The sequence below is a fragment of the Anabrus simplex genome, chromosome 1 (genome assembly GCF_040414725.1).
Source record: "Anabrus simplex isolate iqAnaSimp1 chromosome 1, ASM4041472v1, whole genome shotgun sequence".
NCBI lineage: Eukaryota > Metazoa > Arthropoda > Insecta > Orthoptera > Tettigoniidae > Anabrus > Anabrus simplex.
In genome coordinates this window covers 1,253,066,908-1,253,087,181 of record NC_090265.1, presented here as the reverse complement: position 1 = coordinate 1,253,087,181, position 20,274 = coordinate 1,253,066,908, and the positions used below count along the sequence as shown (strand labels likewise).

At 39.2% G+C, this 20,274-nt stretch overlaps 1 protein-coding gene across 1 annotated transcript in view; it reads left to right on the top strand.

The window, feature by feature from the left end:
- The window catches only part of MED1 (Mediator complex subunit 1), a 143,895-nt gene that overhangs the window by 49,465 nt on the left and 74,156 nt on the right, over positions 1 to 20,274 (top strand). Inside the window, exons 3-4 of the mRNA XM_067137654.2 lie at positions 8,532 to 8,665; positions 8,902 to 9,037. Coding sequence (XP_066993755.2) covers positions 8,532 to 8,665; positions 8,902 to 9,037 — 270 coding nt within the window. The remainder of the gene's footprint in view (positions 1 to 8,531; positions 8,666 to 8,901; positions 9,038 to 20,274) is intronic.

The window sequence follows — 20,274 nt, the reverse complement described above, 5'->3', positions numbered from 1 at the left end:
ACACCTGGTTTCTGAATCTCTGCCTAATCATAATGAAGTCTATTTGATATCTTCCAGTGTCTCCAGGTCTCGTCCACGTATACAGCTGTCGTTTGTGGTGTTTGAATCAAGTATTGGCAAGGACTAAATTATGATCAGTGCAGAATTCAACCAGCCGACTTCCTCTTTCGTTCCTTTGTCCCAATCCAAATTCTCCTACTGTACTACCTTCTCTTCCTTGGTCTACCACTGCATTCCAGTCTCCCATCACAATTAGATTCTCGTCACCTTTTACATATTGTATTAAATCTTCTATCTCCTCGTATATTCTTTCGATTTCTTCATCATCCGCTGAACTAGTAGGCATATAGACCTGCACTATTGTGGTGGGCATTGGTTTGGTGTCTATCTTGATGACAATAATTCTTTCACTATGCTGGTCGTAGTAGCTTACCCGCTGCCCTATTTTCTTATTCATTATTAAACCAACTCCTGCATTTCCCCTGTTTGATTTTGTGTTGATAATTCGGTAGTCGCCTGACCAAAAATCTTGTTCTTCCTGCCAACATACTTCACTTATACCAACTACATGTAACTTTAGCCTATCCATCTCCGACTCGCAGAATGTCAGTATCCATCTTCCTGATGATCGCCCCCTCTCGTGTAGTCCCCACCCGGAGATCCGAATGGGGGACTAGTTTACCTCCGGAATATTTTACCCGGGAGGAAGCCATCATCAGTACATCGTTCACACAGAGAGAGCTGCATGTCCTCGGGAGTTAGTTACGGCTGTAGTTTCCCGTTGCTTTCAGCCGTGTAGCAGTATCAACACAGCTAAGCCATGTTGAGTATTATTACAAGGCCATATCCGTCAATCATCTAGACTGCTGCCCTTGCAACTACCGAAAGGCTGCTACCCCCCTTTTGATGAACCATTCGTTAGTCTGGTGTCTCAACAGATACCCATCCGATATGGTTGCACCTGCGGCTCGGCTATCTGCATCATTGGACACGCAAGCCTCCCCACCACGGCAAGGTCACATGGTTCGCAGGGGAGGTAGATAGCCTATTCTTTCATTGTACATACACAACATAAAATGCATGAATGTCGAAAAACCTATCAAGTGTTTGCATATCTCTGTAGGATAGTTTTTAATTCAGTAGTACGTTTTCTTCCTTAGCACGTTCTCTTTCCTTGCACAACAAGGTTTTACTGTATTTCCAAAATTATAAAAATGTTCATATTGCATGAATAGGAAAATTCATAACACAAATGAGGAATAGGAATATTACATGGTTACAGTATACCATAGGTATGAAGAGAGTCTGAAAAATTCAAGTACAGTGTCAGAATTGATCAAAATCTCTACAGTGTCATTGCTGGGCAATTTGCTGGCAGCCATTTACTGACTGAGGTCTGCCTGACAGCGATCTCTTACTACATATGGTTATGGGCAATGAAAGTAGTTTCCAATATGTGCTGTGACCCATATCGTTCTCTATATGCGATTTTTTATTTTACGAAATAAAAATATCACACAAGAACACGTTTACGTATTTCTAAACAACTTTATTATCACTACGAAACTTCAAATCAAATCAAAATCTCTTTATTTGCAAATGAGGTGTCTACCTCGGTGGCAAATGGTACACTAAAATACATTATTGTCAAGCACTAAATATTAAATTAACAAGAGAAGAAAATTTTTCCTATAATACAATATTATACAATTTACGCTAACAATGTTTTCTATTAAACACACAGCTCGTCCTTAATAAATTTATATTGTTTACAAAATTCTACTTATAATATCTCCTGTACTACTTACAAATATAGTCAACTGATATACAGTATGTGGAATTACTTCTTCAAATGATACTATACAACTGGTATAAGATTAATATTTACATTACATTTAATTATTTACTTTTTTTTTTTTTTTTTTTTACCCGTTCTGGATCCTAGTCTCGTCAATCTCTCTTTTTAAACACCACAGTGCTAACTTTATTTCTTTCCTGCCAGAAGAAAACAATCCCTCGAGAGAAAACAATCGCTCTCTAAAACAATCTACATAGAATATATACATGTTTCACATCAGAGACCTAATGGTGCTGTTTCTTGACGCCATATTGAAAGTCTGTGTGTCCGTACGTCCGTTGCTATGTTAACCAGGATAAGCATATGTACGTTATACGTCCATGGACACGAAACATAAATATATTAACATAATACTTTCGGCTCATCGTAAAACTTCAAAATACTAATATTGAAGGTTTTACCATAATTAGGATATCTGTCCTACGACAATTATCCCCCCTAAAACCTTCAATACTCATCCCGGACCTTCCCTTCTCCAGGTCCCAAATTACATCTAGGCATCTTGATATCTATGTCTTCAGCTATTCCATCCTCCAGGACAGGCATCGGTGCATGTTGATCCTCTCCGAAGTCCGAACTCCTCCGGGACCCCCCAGAGAGTGCCCACTCTCCTTTCCCTCCGCTCTCCTGTAGGGGCCGAGATAACATCATCTCCTTGAGAAACCTCACTGCCATTTCAGTCTTTTTTCTTTTTCTGGGAAGATTCATCTGTTGTATCTTCTGAGCTTTTCTCACCATCCTTCTAGCTTTTTTTCTTATTTTCAGCTGTTTTACTATCTGATTGATCCTTCTCTCCAGATGCCTTTTCGGCCCTTGCTTCTTTTTCAGCCTTTTTCTTGCCAACTTTTTCTGATGAAGTCTCTCAGCCTCTTTTCTAAGAAATCTATCTTCACGATAACGTACATATCGCTGTAAGTGTGCCCTTGAGTGATAATGGATGGTTAGAACTCTCTCTTGTTCTTCATACCATGACAAGTAGGTACGACACAAATCATAGTAATACACCCCCATCTTCCGGGCATATTCAACACCTATGGTTTCAGTTTTGGCTTTAGATTTGGGTTTGATTTCATTCTCTTCTTCTCCCCTGGCTTTCTTTTCAGCTTTTTCATCTCCTCCACTTTCTCCTTCCTCACCATCAACAGAACCTACTGAATCAAGAATCTTAAAGTTGACAAGGTTGAGCTCCTTTTTATCATCCTTTCCACCACTCTCTTCATCGTCACTCTTGGATTTGTCAGCCAAGAGAGCCTTGAACTTGATGTGATCCAAGGAACACAGATGATGTTCATAAGACATTAGTGTATTGAATCTTTGTTTACACACCCGGCAATATGGATTCAAGAATTTCACCATATTCTCATGATCCTCAGAAGTCATGTGTGTTGATTTGGGCTGCTTGTAATTGAGCTTACAAATGGCACAGAACTTCGTTGTATCGGACAGTGTATGCCGGAACTCTTCAGTTTCCTCTAGCATGCGTTGCTTTTGACGTTGATTCATACGCATTCGCTGCAAAGTCTGCTTATATAATAATGATTGTTTCCTCATGGCATTTATGTGTTTAGGTGAATAGAGGTGCATTTTGTATTCCTGTACTGTGTCACATTGTATTAAGCAATGAGGACAGGACAGATCATACACAGGTTTCTTTTGTTGACCTTCTTCAGTTGTAGAATGAGCTTCAAAATCTTGATCTTTTGCATTGTTAGCCTCTGAAATGGTTTTCTCTTCACCTTTCTTCTTCTTGACTTCGTTTTCCAAGGTGTTCATATCACTTACTACTTTATCTACCAGTACATCTAATTCTACGCTGTTACCGGGCGAGTTGGCCGTGCGCGTAGAGGCGTGCGGCTGTGAGCTTGCATCCGGGAGATAGTAGGTTTGAATTCCACTATCGGCAGCCCTGAAAATGGTTTCCCATTTTCACACCAGGCAAATGCTGGGGCTGTACCTTAATTAAGGCCACGGCCGCTTCCTTCCAACTCCTAGGCCTTTCCTATCCCATCGTCGCCATAAGACCTATCTGTGTCGGTGCGACGTAAAGCCCTTAGCAAAAAAAAAAATTCTACGCTGTTGCTTTTGTCATAAATTTTTGAAATATCCTCTTTCAGATCTCTTACCAAGGAATTGATTCGGCCTTTTATCTCTTGAGCCTGGGCCTTGATTTTCCCTTCGAGTTTTCCAGATCGTGTCCCAATCAAAGTAGTTAGTTGCGTAAGCATAATGCTTACCCGGTCGTTGGCTTCCTTCTCCGAGACGACTTCAAAATCGAAACTGCCTGGGTCTTCCTCATTTTCTATCAGATCCTGGCCTAGTCTCTCTTGTAGTTCCGTCTTGCTCCCAGCCGTTGGTAAACCTCGGGATATCAGCACCTTTCGTAAAATCACTACGGTCATTTGATCAATTTTCACCGTTAAGTTTCGGAAGTCCTGTAATAAAAATATCACACGAGAACACGTTTACGTATTTCTAAACAACTTTATTATCACTACGAAACTTATCCTAGTCTCGTCAATCTCTCTTTTTAAACACCACAGTGCTAACTTTATTTCTTTCCTGCCAGAAGAAAACAATCCCTCGAGAGAAAACAATCGCTCTCTAAAACAATCTACATAGAATATATGCATGTTTCACATCAGAGACCTAATGGTGCTGTTTCTTGACGCCATATTGAAAGTCTGTGTGTCCGTACGTCCGTTGCTATGTTAACCAGGATAAGCATATGTACGTTATACGTCCAAGGACACGAAACATAAATATATTAACGTAATACTTTCGGCTCATCGTAAAACTTCAAAATACTATTATTGAAGGTTTTATCATAATTAGGATATCTGTCCTACGACACCCATTGTATTTTATTTATAAGTACTTGAAACCCTATGCCTCAGGATGGATGGATGGATGGATGAATGGTGTTCATTTAAACTAAAAACCTGCCATAACCCCTTAAGCGGGGAGCTCGGTACACACTAGCTCACTCTCGGGTGGGGAGCGATTTCCCTGATTAAAGAAAATATTTAATTACTTGATTAAAAACAATCTTAGACTAAAATGAACTATTGAAGGGCAACAGAGAAATATTTACTTGAATATAATGTAGGCCTATTTAATTGTTGAAAAATTCAATTATTTTAATTTTTCAATACTTCGTGCAAAAACGTACTAAATGTTTTCACACTGTGATATCGAGATTGCTTCTTCCTAACAGCAAAGCTCTGGTTTGTTGTTATACAGTAACTTTCACCTGAATATTTTAGGCGGTTTACTATCAATCTCTGCCTGGAAATAAATGATTCTGCATATGTAAATTGTAAATTTACAAAGTTTACATGTACTTAAAAGATGTACAAAGGAATAAATTATAATATTGACGAATCTTTTGTTATGTTGGTTAGAGCTTTCGAGGGATCAAGTTTATATCGCCTCCCTACAATTACTAAGTGACAGAAACGGACCATATTACACTACAATACAGGTAATATTTACAGTCTTCACAGTGTTGTGTCTTTTACAGCTGTTCATTATGATGCACACGGAAGCAGGTCATGTTATAGAACCTGTCTCGCCTTTGCATCATTTATATAATTCCATTCCGAAAAGTGATCATTTTCTTGTTATGTAAACTTTCCACCCTAGCCACCCTTTCCATAGCAAGAGGTTCTCATCAATTGACATTTTGCCATCAGGGGTATATGCTTCCGAAAATTTTGCTAACAGGTGGTCAAATACTGGATTTATCTCGTATATGTTTTGGAGGAAGTTGTGCATTATTCACCTCATTGTCAGAGATATGTATAAAGCTGTGGAGGAAAATCTAATAATAATAATAATAATAATAATAATAATAATAATATTGGCTTCACGTCCCACTAACTACTTTTACAGTTTTCGGAGACACTAAGGTGCCGGAATTTAGTCCCACAGGAGTTCTTTTGCATGCCAGTAAATCTACTTACAAGAGGTCGACATATTTGAGCACCTTCAAATACCACCGGTCTGAACCAGAATCGAACCTGCCAAATTAGGGTCAGGAGACCGACCAGGCCACTCAATCTGGCGAGAAAAAAATCTCTTCTGTGTCATCAGCTCATAGAAAATAGGCGTAGTGAACAAGCGATTGCGAGAAATAGCGTCCTAATTTAGGTTTCTGTACAATACCCTGCGGCAACAGTATGGCCATAAGAAGTTTCATTTCGTCCTTATTTGCCTGGACATGGTCTTGATCTCGATTCCTTCCTTTCGTCTTACTAAACTGGGTTTTGTGTGCGATTTCCTGCTCAGCATCTTTTGTCTGTTCAGCTATGTTCTGGCATATCTCGTCATAAAAAGTAATTAAAATATTTCGCTCAGTTTTGTTTTCCCTAAAAACACTCCTTACATCATGATGGAAATTTGGATCAAAGCGCGAATATCTTTGTCCATTTTCTGTATAAGTTGACGAAGAACTTGCAATGATTGGATTGTAATCAGTATTATGGTCACAACTGTCACTGTCATGATCGCTACTTGAACTGGAATCGAACATGTGTTGTCTCTTTTGCGACTGCTGAATATTCGCATCAGCTACGCCCAAACCCTGTATATTCGAGCCTGCAGTACTTATTCCAGGTAATTTTTTGTCATTTGCGAATTCCCCTTCGGTAGAACTTACTTCACTGATATCACAATTCTCCCAACTAAATTCCAACATTTCGTTTATCATGACCCATAAATCATCTTCCTCTAACAGCGGGGGCCGGTAATTCGTTACAGATATTTTAGCGGGAAAAAGATGTAAGAAAAAGGATCGAATAGAACCCTAGTCTCAGCAGTTTGGACGGAAATCATAAAATATGACTGTATTGCGGATGCGTACGATAATAAAATGTTGTGTAACTCGCGATACACACACACACACTCCAATCGTGAAGGAAGAACTCAAGACTGGGGTTATTAAATCAGGTCACAGTTCTAAAATGTCATCAGAGATGTCTATTCAGTGTCATAATCTCTAGAAATCCCTTCTACAGTAATATTATTACATCCAAGGGACGATTAGGCGATCTGAAGCTTCAGCGCGGAGCTATTAGGCCTTATGTCGTTCTTACCCGGACTCAGCTGCGTTCCTTATGTTTTAATTCATGGATGACACATTGGTACTTGGAGAACTTAGTTGAAAAAATTCACATCAGAGGGCAGACTCATCCGGAATACGCTGCTGAAAAGGAAATATACCTCTGCAGGCAGGTAACTGAGAAAAAAAATAATTTTGAATCGGCGGATATATCCACGTTCCCCACCGAGCAAGCGACTAGTAGCCGCGGATCTCGCCGCATCGCCCACCGAACGGGTTAAAATGGTGTTCATTTAAACTAAAAACCTGCCATAATACAAACAGTTAAATGTGAAAACGAACGGTGCCCAGGCTTCATATGCACATGAATGTTAGCTGACCCAAGTGGTGTTCGGGTATAGAGAGGGAAAGTGTCTTCAGACTAGAGGCAGTTTGGATCCTTAGATAGCACCTCCAAAGGTTATTCAGTTACAGGAAAACTGCAAACACTGATTGTGGTGCCGTAATGAGGTGTACAAGGCATAATGAAGAGTGGCTTAGCTGTGTATTATTGGCCATCTGAAATGTTATCTGTTATTCTTTCATCCAAAGCATTTTCAATTTCCTCAGAAATAATAAGCATTATTTTATGCCACCAATAAAACACAGCTATGCCACTCCACATTATGCCTTGTCAGAGGTGCCAACTATTACGGATCGTCCGTAAATGTTACGGATTTCACCTCACGATTACAGCATTATGGTGAAAGGTAAAATTATTATGGAAATGCCACAAAAAAAATTCTACAGAGGAAGAAGAAAGAAGGAAAAATGTTCAGTTGTTTCCAGCATGACTAACCTTGTCAATTTAATGCTCGTGAGTTGGTGATGATACTTATTTGATCGTCAGTTCCTTTTGCTACCTGTGAGCATTAGGAATTCATTGTGAATGAAGGAACTCTACTCGGCTCTTCTCCACTATAAAACCTTAAGCAATGTTGTATTTGAAATATTAAGTGTACCTGACAATAACTCTTCCCCAGAAAGAGTTTTCAGTATTAATAGGAAAAATTAGACAGAATTCAGGCCTTCATTAAAACCATCTACACTGGTTCAGAAGACGGAAACATCATCGCAGCAGGAAGCATGCTTCGAGAAAACTTACAGTGAAGAGCAGCTGCTGGTTGCAAAACAAACTACAAGGAATTTTTTATCACAGAACTAGCTGGTAGTGTGCAAATGTTATTGTGTAAGTTACTTTAGAATAGATTGCTGTCGAGAAGGGCAAAGGGGCTGTCATTATCGAGAAGGGTGGAGCATGCTTTGGATTTGACTCAAATTTTCTGAGAGGTGTCGGTGCCGGGGTGAGTATTATTACGGATAACCGTACACCTCATTACAGTGCCGGGATCAGTTTTTGCAGTGCAGCTCAACTGGCCCTATGAACAGCATCTTTTGCAACATCCTGGTGCACTGGTTGCCTTCCAAAGAAAGAGATTGTTAGGCTTTGTTTTTATCCTTTTCTGTATTCTTGTTTATCCTTATCTCTGCTGTCTGTTGCTGCCTCTACCTGCACTGATCTGTCATTGTGCATATCTTTTGCTTGTATGTATATTTCTTGTATTGATGTTCCAGGAGAAACGATATCCTGTGGATAATGTGGAGCGCAGTCAGCTTCAGAAGTGTCTTGACACTCTACAGCATTCCATTAAGGTGACATCTCTCCAGGGGATGGTGGAGCGTTTAGAGAGTGTATCTCGACAGTTGGGGTGAGTCTTATCTATAGTACGCGAACCTTTTCTTGAGCCCTGAGCTCCATACTGCAGAATGGGAACTAGGGCTCAAGAAAAGATTTGCGTACTATACTTATATTTCGTTAGTGATGTGTTGTGGGTTTTATTTTCCCCCGAATTAATCTGCACTGTTTGCCATTATTTCTGTTGTGAATAAACTATTCTTCAAGGTTGTGAGCTCATTGTGATACTTTTTTTTATTTTTTATTTAGGCTGAAATTTGTGGCTGGCCCAACAGGATTGGATTGGTTCATATCATCAGATATGTTTTATCTGGAAGTAGTGTTAGAAGCATCAGGAGGTGTTAAAGATGTAAAGATACATCATGATGGAAAGGTGGAGCAGCAGGTAGTGTTTTATTATTTTAAAAATCTAATACCGTATTTCATCACATAATGGGTGCACCCTTATTTATAGACATACTGATAAAGACTTCAAAATTTCACTGCATAATCATCGTATGGATATTTTTGTTTATCATGCTCAAGAATTATTAAAAATCTGAGGTAGATCAATACATTTCTGAAGCAGGTTTGTTTATAATACTTGTAAGCAACCATAGAGCTAAAAAATGTCCCCTTCTCCACTGTTGCTGCATCAGTCATGTCGCCATCATATTTTCATCATCTGAAATGTTATCTTTTACTCCTTCATCCAAATCATTCTTATTTTCTTCAGAGATAATAAGCATTATTTTACTCCTCCAATAATACACAGAGGAAGCCACGTTCATACTTTTGTAGCTTGTAAACAATATCTAAAAGTTCAATTTTATTATAATATAAAAAATGGTATAATTATTTTACACTATCAAAACTAAAGTACATAAATTGATCAATGAAAGCTTTATTTGATCAATATGGTAAATTTCCCTGCATTTGGATGTCATAAATGGGAAATATAAGTGATATTTGAACCAGTGTCCTAAACTTATATAGATATGCTTGGCAGTTATTCATGCACTCTCCCATTACATGGAAACTGATCACTGAAAGTTAGCATGACTAATTGTTACCATTTTAATTTATTCGTCACAACTTGATGGTCGCACTGATTTTCACTCACTGAAAGAAAGGCATTATACATGCGACGATCGTGTGATGAAATACAATATTCTCCCTCAGTCTAGAGAAAATACCAAGACCTGAACAGGTTATATGGTGAAGGCCTTCGGGGCATGTAAAAGGGAGAAGTTTGTGGATAACAGCTGTACTTTCTTTTAACAAAGTCTTGCATATTGGATTTTAATGTTTTGTTTTTTTTAATGAGAAAAAATGACAGACAAATGATTTCTGTTTTTCTTTGTGAGAAGTGACTAGAAACTGTAACTTAAGTTAATTGCAAGTAATGGGAGTGATACAGAAGAATATTTAATGTGTTGCAAGGCTGTAAACGTACATTGAGAGGTATTAATGCAGGTATTTAAAACTGTTGTGATGTATTAAAGGGAGGCAAGTATATTCAGCTTATGACTTCATTGATTTAGCATTTAGCAGAATTAGATCGTCATATACGGAAAGATTCTTGGTTTCATGGTCAGATCAGAAGCAATCCTACTGCTGTATGTGACAGTAGACGGTACTACCTGTGACTGTCTGGCTGAGTTCCAGGCAACCAGTACCAAACCTGACAAATTAAGGGAGAACCAATGGCTAAGGGTGGAGTAGTTCTTTGTGCATCGCCTTTGTGTAGGAAATGACCCATAAATTCATCGAAGTGCTGCTGCCGTGTAGATGTGGCAGGGAACTCCCAAAGGCTAAGGTGAGATTACTCCAACAGAAAAACCATCTATAGTGTTATGCTTAGCAAGCCAACTGCAGCGAGGAAAATGAATGTTACCGGTACTTCAAAACTAAAACAAGTCTCTGATATAAAAGTGTTAAAATTACCGGATGTGACAGCTCTTTACGCAGCTCACAAAATTATGACAGCCAGCAACTGGAAGCTCGTCAGAGGTAAGACAAACATTAATTATCGAAGTAATAGCTCAGAATTGGAGCCCTCAACATTCTCATTCTTGCTAACGTGTGAAGAACTTGCAGATCTTATGGACAGGCACAAGCTTCAGATATTGGGATTGACTGAGACTAAGTGAAGAGGCTGTGGAAAGAAATCCCTGAGGAATGGGCATATGTTATATTGGAGTGAGAACACGAGTGAATCAACAAACGGAGTTTGTCTCCTCCTTCACAAAGGTATGTACAAACAGATGTCAACTATGTGAATGATAGTGTCATCCAAATAAGATTACACACTTTATTCCATCTGTATGCACGTAAAGCAGGATGTACCACGGATGAGAAAGAACTCTTCCTTACCGAACTTGAACTGTTTTAATAGCTGATCTTGGATATATATGTCCCCAAAGCTATGTGCAAGATATGCCAAAGATTAAGACCTGGTTGTTGAAGGATTGAGAGATGAAAAATAAATACCAAGCAAGAATAATGGCAAAATTACACAGGAGTGAGATTAGAGGAGTAGAAGAAACCTTGCTCAAAGAAACTGTTGTAAATGAAGTTTAGGAATCTGTGGGAAAACAAGTGTGAAATTGATTGATAAGGAAATGCTGCAGTGGAATGACCAGGTGAAACACCAGTAAAAAACGAAATATGCTGGAAAGAAAATTGGATCAAATAAGACAAATGGAGATGGAGACCCACCACCAACAACTGTGGAATAGATGAAATCCAGAAAAACCAACCCCCATTAACATGGCTTAACGGCACTAAAGAACATACGAAATGGAAAGTTCTCGGACTTTGATTATCTCACCTCAGATATCATAAAAGCAGCTGGAATACCAGGTTTAAATTGATTGTATAGAGTGCTCTTGGTAATCTGGGAAGAAAGCAAAATCCTGCAAGACAGGAGACAAGGACTTATTCCATTGTTTAAAAAGGCCACCAGATGGAAGTATGGAAACTACAGGGGCATAATGCTGTTGTCACACCCTAAAGCTAATGGAAAAAATCGTTGAAATGAGGAAGATGGTGAAACCTTTGCACGAGGAAGAACAACACAAATTCAAGAAAGATTAAAGTACTGGTAGTATGTATCTTATTTTTGCTGTAAGAATGCTTACAGAAAAGTTCTGGGAGCATGGAAAGAATCTTGTGATTACATTTTTCGACGTTGAACAGGCCTATGACAGTGTCCTTTGGAGCAAGATGTGAGAATGTCTGGAAGACCTCAAGGTGCCAAAATACCTGATTGACAAAGTAAAGATGCTATACCAGAAATATTGCTACAGCTGTGTTCATATAGGCTGTGGATAATCAAAATGGTTTAAGAAAGTGCCCTATCACTACTGTTGTTCATAATGGTAATGGACAAGATCATAAAATCTATCAAAAAAAGTAGACAATAGACCAACTGCCCTGGTATTGGCTGCTAATTGGCCATTATAGGGAGAAGTACAGGAAAAAACTGACTAAATGGAACAATTATGTTTATTAACTTTGAGCTGAAGATGAGTAAAACATTGTAGAAATAACCACCGACAGGAAAGGAACAAACTCAAACCTCTTTTTGGAAGGAACCAAATTAGAATCAGTTTCTCACCTCAAATATCTTTGAAAAACAACCTTGAAAGACAATACTGTCAAGTGGGAAATACTTAGCAGGACACAGAAAGTATCAAAATTATACAATCAAGTAGGAAACATACTCTGGGACTGCAAACGGCCACAAAAAGCAAAAATACTCTGTACCACACCTACCGTATAATTCCAAATACCACTCGCCCCTGAATGAGACCCGCACCCTATATTTGAACCTGTTGACGAGTACACCTAAGGACAATCAATACAGTGCGCACGACATTTGCCATTTGGTCCCACCTGAGGGAGCACGGCATTTGTCGTTTTAGGCTAGTACTATGAACTTAATTGCGTACTGATGTAATATGACGTCTGGCGGCGTTTTTTGGAACTTTTTCAGTTATTCGAATAGTGTCGCTGTACAAATCCTAGTTCCGTATGTTGGTGGTCTCAGGCGGAAATGCATATACTCCCTACAGTATAAGAATTTGGTGCGCCGCTAGCCTACAGGTTACAGCAGTGTTACGATTGCCACTGATGTGGATAGATGTTTGTGCTCTTCGTAGCTATAAATATTTTTGGTTTTCGTAAATATAACTGAATGTTACAAGTGATGCTATGGAGTTTGTGTGCACAAGTGATGATGATATAGATGAACTAAATAGCGATATTAGTGAAGATGATATATTAAAAATGTTTTGAAATGACAGTGCTTTTTCGATCTAAAATGTCTTTTCATGTGTCTCAAAGTCTCTCAAAGTTGTGATAAATAAGTTTATTGTATTTGTATTTTAAAAACTGTCTTAGTCCCCGTTGTTTACCGGTCAAATACGTACTCTGATGCGGCTGGCATTATTGCACGGCATGTGCTGTGTGCGCTAATCAAAATGATAAAGGACAAAATTTAAAAGACAGTTTTACTCAAATTTACAGTATTTGCTACAGAACAATGTCATTTCACTACATATGTTTCACGAATTTAAAATAGTTTCAGACAGTTTTTAAGTGTCCTTGAAATAATACCCAATAAATTACAGTATTTAAAACACAGAGAAAAAGTTATCAATCACTTCATTCATCACCAGAAGTACAACTTCCGAGCTTTCATTATCACTTTCCCACACGTTGTTTTCGCTTCCATCCATAGCATTAGAAATACAGTATTACCCCTCTTTTACATTTTTCAAGGGACCAAGGAATACTGGTGTAAAAGGGGAGAAAGTTTAAATGGTGGGAAACAACTTGTACAGGTATATATAAAAATGCTGGAAAAGGAGGTAAATGTTACACAAATGCATATTATTAATTTATAGAGTATTTCAATCTCAATCGATTTGCTGTACTTACCTCAAATAAAGGTCCATGGAAGTTAATTACTGTACAGTATTAACTGTTGACTACACTGCCTTTGTAATTCTGCTCATCCTTTGGCCAGGAGAAGGTTGTTGGTAGGTGGTTAAAAATTTGTGTAATATATTCTTTTAATATACAGTAGTTACTTTCGTACAATGGCTGTAGAATTATCTAAGATGCAATATTTTCTCTGAATGAAACATTTTAATTGCTACTATTGTACCTGTATTTACAACACTAACACAAATTTATTCCAGATGGAAAACACAATCACTGCTTCCTACCAAAATAGTCCAGAATCGATCCCTGTTTACACTTCTTATTTCTTACGACCTCCGTTTGGTTTTCAAGCTCATAAAGGTTATGAAAATGATTTTCACCCCCCTTTACAGATGACAGATATCTGCGTAAAACATCCACTGCTGCACTTGCATCAGCACTGGTAGGCATCACTTCACTGTCTTCCTCTGCTTCATCACTGTCTCTGGTGGGAGACTCGGCTGCTGCTTGCTCAGCAACCAACTCCTCCACACTTCTTTCCTCTTCAGTGTTCACAGAATAATCTACGCAAAGAAAATCTTCAGTAGTGCAGTCTGACTGCAACATTCTCCATACATCAGGTAGCAGGCCTTCTTCTTCTTCTTCTTCTTCTTATTCTTCTTCTGGCAGCTGAGATTCGCGATGATTCTTGAAAAATTCTGCTTTCAAGAAGCAATTTGAGATGGTAGTCTCCTTCATGGCTTTCCAAGACTTTGCAATGAAGTGAAGCACATCCTGGATTGAAACCTTAAATGATGATGGATCCTTTCCAGCATTCATAAGGAATAAAATTTGCTGCACCAGGTTCTTCCCATAAAGTGACTTAAAGGAGTGAATAACCCCGAAATCCATAGGTTGTAGCTTGCTTGTGCAGTTAGCAGGGAGAAATTCTAACTGCACATTCCTCAAATTAACATCCATGGGATGTGCAGGACAACAGTCGATGAAAAGAAGGATATTCCTATTTTTCACACCCATTTTGGAATCCAGAGCAGTTAACTGCTGTCGGAAAAGATCTGAGGTGATCCAAGCTTTATGGTTGGCATCGTAGGCAGTAGGTTATGATCACACATTCTTGAAGTAATGAGGCTTTTTAGATTTCCCTATCACATAGGGATGGAGCTTCTCAGAGCCATCAGCATTGACTCCCAACATCACTGTGAACCTCATCTTGTGTTTCCCACCATGGCATTTATCTGCTTTGAATGCCAAAGTCTTGCTGGGCAACACACTGAAAAACTGTCCAGTTTCATCTTAAAAATGTTCCTGGGTTTGTAATCCTTGGTCAGCTCCTGCAGTCTTCTATCGATCCATTCTTCCACAGTTTCATCACTAACTGCATTAGATTCCCCACAAACAGTTTTATAGGTTAGGTTATACCTTTTCCTAAATCGATCCAGTCATTGGACGCGCTGAAATTTTCAATGCCAAGAATGTTTGCCACTTTAAACACCTTTTCCCTTAAGAGCACCCCATCAGTTGGAATGCCTGTGGCTCTTGAAGTTTCAAACCAACTTTTTACAATTTTTTTCAATTTTCTCGTATTTGTAGTATGACGCATACATCCTTTTTTTGGAGTTTGGTCCGTATTCTGAAGCACTTGATGTAATGCTTCTTCTGTTTTTCAGTTATATTCAGCGTAGATACAGGAAACTGCAGTTTGCGTGCCAATGAAACACGTGTTCTGCGGTACGAGACAACCTTTCCTAATATTCAAACTTTTTATCCATAGTGAAAATTTTTCCTTCCTTCCTTTTTTCTTCATTATTAGCAGGAAAACAATGAAGCAGTAACAAAGACAAGTGTCTGATCTGCATTTCGTCACTGCCAGGACACAACATCCTGTGTGAAATGTTTTATCTTAGAACTTTGGCCGGTAAGGTTCTGTCATCTAAGGTGCAATATTGTGTGAATTTTGTCAAGGCATTCTCGCTCTTCATAATGTATGTTCTGCGGGCTAGTATATCTCCAAAAATGTTATCACATAGGAGGTTTTGTCCTGGCAACGACGATTTCCAATTTGGGAAAGCAGATACAAATTTTTCTTTTGCAACCGAATTATATGATGCTGGAAGGAAAACAGTTTTTCTTCATAGACAGTAGGAACACGCTGTGAAATTGTAGTATGCCTTCAAATGCTCAGTCCATTCCTCGTGTAGAAATTTCTGATCCACCCTCAGCTTGCGTTAAACTCTGGCATAGAAAGTTCTTTTGCGATTTCTGATGCTTTTAATTGACACATTTTGGTAGATACGTCGTATCCCAATTCCGGCCTCTCTGTTATGTATTTGTACAGAATCCTTTCAATTACAGGAAACTGTGCACTGTGCCCATGGAAAGCTCTACGATCACCACTGCTGTTGAAAAGAAAATCTTTCTTCTTTCTCCAATCTCAAAAACAAGATTTATCTATATCGTATTTCTGATAATTTGAGTTTCCTTTATAATTATAAGTTTTTCACTTACAGTTAAAGCCTGCAAATGCCTTGTTGAATTCATGTTTACACGTGGCACTCGAAGAAAGTGAGACTGTAGGCTGACTGCCGCCAAGCGCTTACAGGCCAATTCCAGGCGTCGCTTGTTTACATTTGTACATTTCTTTTTAACATATATATCACTTACCATCTAAACAAATTTCATTGTTGTAAACCTGATGTATGTGATGTTTTGAAATTTTAAACGTAGTGATTGGTGTTTACATGGAACGGACTTTTGTTTTTGCATATTTTCAAGGTTTTTCTAAATTCTACGAATTGTGGCAACTTTTATTGATATATTTTGTTGTCTTTGTATAATTTGTCCTAGGCTGATGATGACATACAATTTTGTCGAAACCGGTACCAAAAGTTTATAAACACGATGATTTAACAGAAATGTATGGGTTACTGTAGTCACGTCCTAGTTCGTGAACCATGGGCAATGACTGAGTGGCCTAGTAAGTAGTCCTGAGAGTCGGGATACCAGTTGCTGTGGAATGGGAGTGGGCATCTCGGACATATTCTGAGTCATGGCCCTCCTTGTGCTCAGGCGGCTAGGACTATACAATTCACCGGTGGTCCATAACCCGTTAGAGGAGAGATCCTCACATGGACTATGTGCAAGTAGGGTAGCATCCTGCTTCATGAATTTACCAAGCTCAGAACATTTTAAGCAAGCCTCGGACCTATGGGAGTAATGGAGTCCCACTCCCATTTGACAGGCGAGGGACTCCTTGGAAACAACTTGGTGAACAAAATGGAATTCGATGGGGAGCTATCAATATTAATGGGGCTTATGGAAGAAAGAAGGTAGAACTGGCTGAGTCAGCAAAGAGGATGGATCTGGATGTGCTAGGAGTAAGTGATATTCGGGTAAGAGGAGATAATGAGGAAGGAGATTATAAAGTGTACTTGACAGGTGTTAGAAAGGGAAGGGCAGAGTCTGGGGTAGGGCTTTTTATCAGGAATACCGTTGCACGCAACATAGTTTGTGTTAGGCACATAAATGAGCGAATGATGTGGGTAGATTTGTCAGTTGGAGGAATTAGGACTAGAATTGTGTCCGTGTATTCACCATGTGAGGGTGCAGATGAGGATGAAGTTGACAAGTTTTATGAAGCATTGAGTGACATCGTGGTCAGGGTCAACAGCAAGGATAGAATAGTGCTAATGGGCGATTTCAATGCGAGAGTTGGAAATAGAACTGAAGGATACGAAAGGTTGATTGGTAAATGTGGGGAAGATATGGAAGCTAATGGGAATGGGTAGCGTTTGCTGGACTTCTGTGCTAGTATGGGTTTAGCTGTTACGAATACATTCTTCAAGCATAAGGCTATTCACCGCTACACTTGGGAGGCTAGGGTTACCAGATCCATAATAGACTATATCTTAACAGACTTTGAATTCAGGAAATCTGTTAGGAATGTACGAATTTTCCGCGGATTTCTTGATGATACAGACCACTATCTGATCTGTAGTGAACTAAGTATCTCTAGGCCTAGGGTAGATAAAGTGAAGTCTGTCTGCAAACGAATAAGGGTAGAAAATCTGCAGGACGAGGAAATTAGAAGTACATGGATATGATTAGTGAGAAGTTTTGAACAGTAGACAGTAAGCAGGTTCAGGGTATAGAAAGTGAATGGGTGGCATACAGGGATGCTGTAGTAGAAACAGCAAGGGAATGCCTAGGAACAACTGTGTGTAAAGATGGGAAAAGGCAAACATCTTGGTGGAATGATGAAGTGAGAGCAGCCTGTAAACGTAAAAAGAAGGCTTATCAGAAATGACTCCAAACAAGGGCCGAGGCAGACATGGATTTGTACGTAGACAAAAGAAACAGAGCGAAACAAATAGTTGTTGAATCCAAAAAGAAGTCATGGGAAGATTTTGATGATAACCTGGAAAGGCTAGGTCAAGCAGCAGGGAAATTCTCTGGACAGTAATAAAGAATCTTAGGAAGGGAGGGAAAAAGGAAATGAACAGTGTTTTGAGTAATTCAGGTGAACTCATAATAGATCCCAGGGAATCACTGGAGATGTAGAGGGAATATTTTGATCATCTTCTCAATGTAAAAGGAAATCATCCTGGTGGTGTTGCAAACAGCCAAGCTCATGGGGAGGAGGAAAATTATGTTGGTGAAATTATGCTTGAGGAAGTGGAGAGGATGGTAAAAAAACTCCATTGTCATAAGGCAGCAGGAATAGATGAAATTAGACCTGAAATGGTGAAGTGTAGTGGGAAGGCAGGAATGAAATGGCTTCATAGAGTAGTAAAATTTGCGTGGAGTGTTGGTAAGGTACCTTCAGATTGGACAAAAGCAGTAATTGCACCTATCTATAAGCAAGGGAACAGGAAGGATTGCAACAACTATCGAGGTATTTCATTGATTAGTATACCAGGCAAAGTATTCACTGGCATCTTGGAAGGCAGGGTGTGATCAGTCGTTGGGAGGAAGTTGGATGAAAACCAGTGTGGTTTCAGACCACAGAGAGGCTGTCAGGATCAGATTTTCAGTATGCGCCAAGTAATTGAAAAATGCTACGAGAGGAATAGGACGTTGTGTTTATGTTTTGTAGATCTAGAGAAAGCATATAACAGGGTACCGAGGGAAAAGATGTTCGCCATACTGGGGGACTATGGCATTAAAGGTAGATTATTAAAATCAATCAAAGGCATTTATGTTGACAATTGGGCTTCAGCGAGAATTGATGGTAGAATGAGTTCTTGGTTCAGGGTACTTACAGGCGTTGACAAGGCTGCAATCTTTCACCTTTGCTGTTCGTAGTTTACATGGATCATCTGCTGAAAGGTATAAAATGGCAGGGAGGGATTCACTTAGGTGGAAATGTAGTAAGCCGTTTGGCCTATGCTGACGACTTGGTCTTAATGGCAGACTGTGCCGAAAGCCTGCAGTGTAATATCTTGGAACTTGAAAATAGGTGCAATGAGTATGGTATGAAAATTAGCCCCTCGAAGACTAAATTGATGTCAGTAGGCAAGAAATTCAACAGAATTGACTGTCAGATTGGTGATACAAAGTTGGAACAGGTAGATAAATTCAAGTATTTAGGATGTGCGTTCTCCCAGGATGGTAATATAGTAAGTGAGATTGAATCAAGGTGCAGTAAAGCTAATGCAGTGAGCTCGCACTCGCTATCAACAGTATTGTGTACGATGGAAGTCAGCTCCCGGACGAAACTATCTTTACATCGGTCTGTTTTCAGACCATTATGCTTTACGGAAGCGAGCAATGAGTATGGTATGAAAATTACCCCCTCGAAGACTAAATTGATGTCAGTAGGCAAGAAATTCAACAGAATTGAATGTCAGATTGGTGATACAAAGCTAGAACAGGTCGATAATTTCAAGTATTTAGGTTGTATGTTCTCCCAGGATGGTAATATAGTAAGTGAGATTGAATCAAGGTGTAGGTAACGCAGTGAGCTCGCAGTTGCGATCAACAGTATTTTGTAAGGAGTAAGTCAGCTCCCAGGCAAAACTATCTTTACATCGGTCTGTTTTCAGACCAGCTTTGCTTTATGGGAGCGAAAGCTGGGTGGACTTAGGATATCTTATTCATAAGTTAGAAGTAACAGGCATGAAAGCAGCAAGAATGATTCCTGGTACAAACAGGTGGGAACAATGGCAGGAGGGTGCTCAGAATGAGGAGATAAAGGCTAATTTAGGAATGAACTCTATGGATGAAGCTGTACGCATAAACCAGCTTCGGTGGCGGGGTCATGTGAGGCGAATGGAGGAGGATAGGTTACCTAGGAGAATAATGGACTCTGTTATGGAGGGTAAGAGAAGTAGAGGGAGACCAAGACGACGATGGTTAGGCTCGGTTTCTAACAATTTAAAGATAAGAGGTATAGAACTAAATGGGGCCACAACACTAGTTGCAAATCGAAGATTGTGGTGACGTTTAGTAAATTCTCAGAGGCTTGCAGACTGAACGCTGAAAGGCAGAACAGTCTATAATGGTAATGTATGTGTGTAGAAATTTCCTCGTAATATATAGTATTGAAAAGGGTTTATCTTATTATTTTCTTTGTTCACTGTGACTACAATGGCATCCAGATATAAAAATTAAAGCCAGTTTTGGTGTTACAAGAAGTGTGTTTCTGAAATTTAAACTTCTTGTGTTCAACTGTGGCCTCCGATTTGAAACTCA